This window comes from Parathielavia appendiculata (genome assembly GCF_033297405.1).
Source record: "Parathielavia appendiculata strain CBS 731.68 unplaced genomic scaffold N657scaffold_11, whole genome shotgun sequence".
NCBI lineage: Eukaryota > Fungi > Ascomycota > Sordariomycetes > Sordariales > Chaetomiaceae > Parathielavia > Parathielavia appendiculata.
Window position 1 is genome coordinate 843,177 of NW_026944230.1, and position 6,524 is coordinate 849,700.

Genomic DNA, 6,524 nt, shown 5'->3' on the forward strand with positions numbered 1-6,524 from the left:
TTCGGTGCGTCACTTGTTTTCCAGCGGGGTACCTAAAGTTGAAGCAAAAGTGGGGTAATGGAGCAGTGACAGCTGGCAAGCCATCAAGCCCGGCCGGCCTGCTCCATACAGTCATTTGTACAGTGTACAGTTCACTCTTACAGTGCGTCCCTCGTCGCGTCCCATTCAAGGCGCGTCTTGCAGTAGTTTGTTGCATTGGTGTAAGTCTCCTGTTTTGCTCGGCACGAACCTCATTCGATCCACCAGGCTTGCAGACTCAGTATCTCAACATTTGAGCAGGGCATGACAGCTTTAGTCGACGCATCTTTATCCTTCGCACCCTTAACTAAACCGAACAGTCGCGAATTTAGACGATCACCGCGTCCCCTTACCAGCAACCACACGAGACTACTCCCGTAGACCGTCGCAACAACGACGACAAAGCGCAACAACAGGCAACCACCAATATAACCCGACCAACATCCTTCATCGCCCCCATGAGACTCCATACCACCTAATTTTCCCATTCTTGAAACAAATATGTACCTCCCGCGCGCCCTCATCTCCAAGCTCTACGTGCACCTCCAAAACACGCGGCACCCGTTGTCCCCGCCGGTCCTGGTCCTCGTCGCCCTCGAGCCCGACGCGCTCTGCGCCTGCCGCATCCTTACGCGCCTCTTCAAGCATGACTACATCCCGCACAAGATCCAGCCCGTCGCGGGCTACGCCGACCTCGAGCGCGTCGGCCGCGACCTGGTCGCGCCCATGACCGAGATGCGCGGCGGCGCTGGAGGCGTCGTCGTGTGTCTCGGTGTCGGCGGGATGGCCGACCTCGGGACCGTGTTGGGGCTCGAGCCTGAGGAGGAGGAGAAGGGTGAGAATGTGGCTTCGTCGTATGGCGGGGTCGAGGTGTGGGTTGTGGACGCGCACCGGCCGTGGAATTTGGGGAATGTGTTTGGTGGGTTCCCGCTTGAACCCGAGACCGCGGAGGCGACTACCTTCGCGGCGCGGTCACCGGTCGGTGTGAAGGCGGGGTGTATTGACCGGGCGTATCGACCGGGCAAGGGTGGGATTGTGGTGTTTGATGACGGGGATATTGAGGATGAACTCGGGAGGGAGAGGGAGGCGTATCTTGCACTTGTGGATATGCCTGATGTTGAAGATGACGGGGAGGACTTGGGTGATAGCGATGATGACGAGGAGAGCGACGGTGACGAGGAGAGCGACGGTGACGAGGAGAGCGACGGTGACGAGGAGAGCGACGGTGACGAGGCCGCGCCAGGTGTTGAGACATCGCGGGCAGGCCAGAAACGGAAGTCGTGGGACTTTCTGGAAGGGGATAGCGATGAGGAGGAGGATCGGCCGAGGCAGAGGAGACGCAGTAACTCGGTGCGTCTAGCTGGGTCCTCGTGTGGCCGTTTGCTAACATTACACAGTCCACTCCGCTTCCAGATTCGCCTCGTCGCCCAGCCCAGCGGGGTCTCATATCGCTACGAGACGATGCCATCTTTTCTAGTGACTCGTTGGAACCGCCGACTGCCGGTCAGCCGCCAAAGGCTCCCTCCGCGAGAACTCTCAGGCGACGGCTCCTTCGGCTACGGCGCAAGAACGAGAGCATCCTGAGAGACTATTACCGGCTCGGTGCGTCATACTCGGAACCTGTGTCCTCCATGATGTACTCCCTTGCATCAGAGCTCGGTCGCGAAGACAACGACTTGCTCTGGCTGGCAATCGTTGGGGTCACGTCGATGGAGCTCTATGGACGTTCCTCTGCCGGCATTGCTGTCCCCGTGCGCAGTTCTGAGGCTCGCCCTGCCTCTGGCTGGCTAGGGATGCGCGGCGCGAGGATACGGCAGCTTTTGCGGGACGAAGTGCGGCGATTGAATCCTCCAGAGGTAGGTAATGGCCGGGTTCTGCCCGAAAATACAGGCATCATCCCCACCACGGCGCGCAGCCCCGAAGACACTAGCATCCGCCTCTCTCCCGAGCCCAAATTCCTCCTCATCCGGCACTGGAGCCTCTACGACAGCATGCTGCACTCCCCCTACCTCTTCTCCCGCCTCAAGACGTGGAGTGAGACCGGCCTCAAGCGCCTACACAAGCTCCTCGCCAAGATGGGCGTCAGCCTGGTGCAGTGCAAGCAAAGCTACGCGCACATGGACATGATGCTGAAGCGGGAGCTCCGCACCAAGCTCCTCAAGTACGCCTCGCTCTACAACCTCGACGAGCTGGTCCCCACGATCGACACGGACGGCCAAGACCTCGGCGGCGCCAAAGACGGCTGGGGGTTCGTGCGCAGCTGGGGCTGGCGGGCGACGCTCAGCGCGCAAGACGTAGGCGTCGTCATCGGCGCCCTGCTTGAGGTCGGCAAGACCACTTCCACCACCTCCACCTCCTCCTCCTCCTTTTCTTCCTTATCTGACCCTGGTTCCACTGCCGCTTCCCAAGACCTCGCCCTCGCCACCACCAACAACAACCCCCTTCCCAGTGAAGAGTGGCTACCGCGCTTCTGGCAAGCGTACGACGCGCTCGAGGACATCGAGGCGCTTAAAGCGGGCCTGCCGACGGCCCAGTTCCTGCACAAAGCGATCTTCACAACGGGCACCACGATCCTGAAGAAGAAGCAAATCTCGCACCTGCGGGCGTTCCGCATGTGCGTCGTCAAGGACTCGCCGGACGCGGCGCTGTTCAACCACCCGGGCGCGCTGACCAAGCTGGCGCTGTGGATCGGGGAGGCCCTGGCCGAGCAGGAGAAGGACGCCACGGGAAAACTGGGGCACGGCGGGCGGGGCACGCCGCTGGTCGTGGCGAGCCTGGACGAGAAGAGGGGGGTGTATGTGGTAGTGGGGACTGGCGGGGGTGGCGGGCCGGATACGGCGTTTGTGGATCGCGAGGCGGCGAGGAAGAGGGCCAAGGAGAGGGAGGAGAAAGCCAAAGCGAGGGAGGAGGCACGGAGGGTCAAGGAGAGGATTAGGGAGGAGAAGAGGGAGACGAGGAGGAGGTTGAGGGAGGAAAAGGGGGAGGGGGGTAGCGATGAGGAGGAGGAGGAGGAGACGGAGAGTGAGGAGGAAAGTGATGAGGACAGTGAGGTTGATGAGGAGGATGGGGAGGAGGATGCCAGGAGGCAGAGGGGGTATGGGCTGAATCGGTTCGGCACGGCGTTTCAGGATGTGGTGAGCGAGACGAATGCGAGGGTGCGCATCGACAGCTTTGAGCACTGCGTCGTGGAGGTCAAGAAGGAGGATCTGGGCGGGTTTTTGGAGAGTCTGAGCATGAAGGCTGTTGTTGGGTGATTGTTTATTACTGTGTTGTGTTTCCGGGTATAGCGATGGTTTGTGATGAAGGACGGGCGGGAATGGAAAAGGTCCTGTTGGGTTGCTCTCTATTCTGTTAGGCGTTTGGCCCCCTGATTTACGTTGCCCTTGGCTGGTGCTTTCCTTAGCTCGGTTCAGCCCGCTTCCACCTCCTTTTGTTAAAGCTACGAGTATCATGTTGGGGATGGGAGAGGGAGCATGGCGAGGTAGAGTATGTTTGGGTATGTATGCATACAGGTAGCTAGGTATGGAGGCCCCGGTTTCGCTTGCTGGTTCATACAGATCGATCGAGATGCTTTTTTTGACCGAGTCCTTCTCAGGAATATTTGATAAGGGCGGCGATGAGCATGTAGATATTTAGTCAAGATATTAAGGCCGCCTGATGGTTGCTTCAGTGACAGGGTCCAACTCGCTTGTGTCACCGCCGACTCTCAACCTCAGAGAGACCAAAAGTTACTAGCGTCCTTGCTCGCCATGGAGGCCAATAGGCAATTGTCGACCAGAGTTTGTTGGCGGCCTGCATCGACAATTCTCGCTCTCTTGGCGGGTTGCACAGCCACACTGGGCAAGCGGGGAGATTTGGTGCTTGTGGTGTTGAGTTCCCGACAGAATCGGCAGGTGGCATCGAGGCGATTGGTGCCATCTTCATGACCCTATGCCTGGGTCTTGTTCGAGTTGGAAGATCCTATGCCCACTGTACTGCAGTTTCCAGTTCCTGTTGGGTCATGAGGTGTACTGTACCCCAATGTATCGTACAAGTACCAAGTGCCAGTCAAAGTACCTTGCTCACACAGGCTGCAACTTATGCGGCATCCATATGGAGAGCAATCTGTCGAAATCCGGTAGGACGGTCAAGACTTCCACGTCCCTTCTGGAAAACCCAGCTAGGCGCTCTAGATCACAAGCTTTTGATCATGATGTCCACAGCCGGCAGCGCCCGTGCTGTCCCTTGCTGCTCTTCTTCAAAAGTGGCCCTCATCAGCCCCTCATGGCCAAAGAAAGCTAGGCGAGCCACCACACCGGGATACGTGTGAGCTTGCGTTGACCAGTGGACGAAAATGAATAGGGGAACTAATCAGAGCTGTGGCTGAGTTTCGCCTTATTACCTTGAGGTATGTGGACTGGTAATTTGATATGATATGTTTCTGGCATAGAGTTGGAAACCTGGAGATCTCACATGGCATCAGACTGGGACCTGACGGCCTCGCATAACGTCGAGCTCCTTACAGTGCAATCAGGGCCGTGCGAGCCGCGCCGTTGCGCAACGTGGGACTCCTGCCATCCTTGCGTCGCACTCTCAAACTCCCGTCCCGCCGCGCCTCGACTTTGCCCTGCCTCAAACGCTCAAACCACCCTCCAACCAGCGAACTTCCAACACCGAACAAGGCTTCCGATTTCTGTGCACCTCGCGTCTCACAACCATCCCGAAAACTGAATCCTAACTCTCAGAACGTCTCTCACCCGCGCGGATACGAAACCGAGGCTACAACAAGCTCAGCGATCTGCCTCCAACGAATTAGTTTAACTGAATAATCAGGACATACCCTTGTCGCGACACCCCTCGCTCTTCCGTCCGCGCCGCCAGCCTCATAATCACTGGCCACGCCGGGCAATATCACACCAGCTGGCCTTCAGATATGGGCAATCTGTGAGTTTGCAATGGATCCCGCACTCCTGCCCGGGCATTTCGGGCTTTGTAACCGGGAGGAGGTCACTGAACGACCCCTTGCACCGGGCGGTTTACTCAGCAGTCTTCATGCACCCATTATCCCTAGATCAAAGCAGCCGCTGATGCTTGCGCCTTTCATAGACAGTCCAAGAAGCTCCCGGATGACCAGCTGAAGGAGCTGCAAAGATCAACCAACTTTGACAAGAAGGAGCTGCAGCAATGGTATAGGGGTGCGTATATCCACCGACACCCTCTCTCTTCCCCCCCTGCGCGTCCTACTCTAAGATCAGGCCTAACATTGCTAACCGGGTGAAAAACAGGCTTCCTCAAAGATTGCCCTTCGGGCATGCTCACCAAGAGCGAGTTCCAAAAGATCTACGCCCAGTTCTTCCCCTTTGGCGACCCGTCCACCTTCGCCGACTACGTCTTCAACGTCTTCGACACCGACAAGTCGGGCACCATTGACTTCAAGGAGTTCATCTGCGCCCTGAGCGTGACCAGCCGGGGCAAGATGGAGGACAAGTTAGACTGGGCTTTCCAGCTGTACGACATTGACGGCGACGGCAAGATCAGCTACGACGAGATGCTTAAGATTGTTGAGGCCATCTACAAGATGGTATGTCCCCTCCTCTCTCCTGCCCCTTTCCCCCCTTCCAACTCGCCCCCCTTCTCTATCCCCCCAGCATTTGCCAGTGATATTAAAACGAATTGTGTTCTAGGTCGGATCAATGGTCAAGCTCCCCGAGGACGAGGACACGCCCGAGAAGCGGGTGCGCAAGATCTTCCGCATGATGGACAAGGACGAGAACGGCAGCCTCGACATGAAGGAGTTCAAGGAGGGCAGCCAGCGCGACGCTACCATCGTCTCGGCCCTCTCGCTGTACGACGGCCTGGTGTGACTACTTACTCGTGCGCGCGCGGACCCAGACCATCCAAGATACCATTTACCAGGAATGATGATGAACTCTTTTTGTGTGTCATATGCCGATTGTGGTTTGCGGATGCGGTTGCTGTCGACGTGAGGTGAAAGATGGATGGTATTTCAGAGTGACGCTGAATTCACTAACTGCTGGGGAAGGTAAGTTTCGGTGTCTAGGGTGAGGTGGGAGCGCGATAGAGATGCGATATCTGGCTCTTGGCTGGTGTTTTGGAAGAGGGCGGTACACTGGACGGGGTTAAACCGCAAGCGCTGCTTCTAGATCCGGGTTGGCAATGACTGGAACTGGGCGGCATGGGTTGGCGGACTACTAGATACCTCACCTATGCCTCAACAGGTGGGCGGAACGGTGACGACGCGCAGTATACTTGGTAATTGGGCCAAGGGTAGCCGCTCATGCAATGTAGCTCGTGAGATGTTGGCAGCTTCATCTTCTTTACATTCCTCCTGTCCCCAACCAAGCTCCGACCGCTCCTCAATGTCCCCGTATGTTGCTAGTACAGTGCTTCTGGAAGAAGGGGCAAGGGGTTGACGTGGTTCGTACCGACCCTTGCCCAAGTCGGACAGCTCGACAGGAGACGAGAGTCCTCGGTATGGCTCATAGTTGTGCTGTCCGCAATCCTTC

General features: G+C 57.5%; 2 protein-coding genes across 2 annotated transcripts; both read left to right on the forward strand.

Moving 5' to 3' along the window:
* The first annotated feature begins 232 nt into the window (after window positions 1-232).
* On the forward strand, window positions 233-3,567 carry N657DRAFT_600981 (CDC45-like protein). Its single transcript, XM_062790092.1, has 4 exons — window positions 233-1,368; window positions 1,416-1,763; window positions 1,836-2,822; window positions 3,069-3,567. Exons 1-4 carry the CDS (start codon window positions 520-522, stop codon window positions 3,270-3,272), a joined length of 2,388 nt encoding a protein of 795 aa, XP_062645516.1. The 5' UTR covers window positions 233-519; the 3' UTR covers window positions 3,273-3,567.
* Window positions 3,568-4,718: 1,151 nt separating this feature from the next.
* On the forward strand, window positions 4,719-6,124 carry N657DRAFT_118227 (EF-hand). Its single transcript, XM_062785804.1, has 4 exons — window positions 4,719-4,941; window positions 5,104-5,192; window positions 5,283-5,578; window positions 5,682-6,124. The coding sequence occupies exons 1-4, from the start codon at window positions 4,931-4,933 to the stop codon at window positions 5,859-5,861; spliced, it is 576 nt and encodes a 191-aa protein (XP_062645517.1). The 5' UTR covers window positions 4,719-4,930; the 3' UTR covers window positions 5,862-6,124.
* The last annotated feature ends 400 nt before the right edge of the window (window positions 6,125-6,524 follow it).

Excerpts from the sequence above, each read along its gene's own strand:
- N657DRAFT_600981 (XM_062790092.1), top strand. The coding sequence starts at position 520 with ATGTACCTCCCGCGCGCCCTCATCTCCAAGCTCTACGTGCACCTCCAA. Across the intron at positions 1,764-1,835 it reads GTTCCTCTGCCGGCATTGCT|CTTTTGCGGGACGAAGTGCG; the intron begins GTCCCCGTGCGC and ends AGGATACGGCAG. Across the intron at positions 2,823-3,068 it reads AGAGGGGGGTGTATGTGGTA|GTTGATGAGGAGGATGGGGA; the intron begins GTGGGGACTGGC and ends GAGGACAGTGAG.
- N657DRAFT_118227 (XM_062785804.1), top strand. Across the intron at positions 5,193-5,282 it reads GCTGCAGCAATGGTATAGGG|GCTTCCTCAAAGATTGCCCT; the intron begins GTGCGTATATCC and ends GGTGAAAAACAG. Across the intron at positions 5,579-5,681 it reads TTGAGGCCATCTACAAGATG|GTCGGATCAATGGTCAAGCT; the intron begins GTATGTCCCCTC and ends ATTGTGTTCTAG.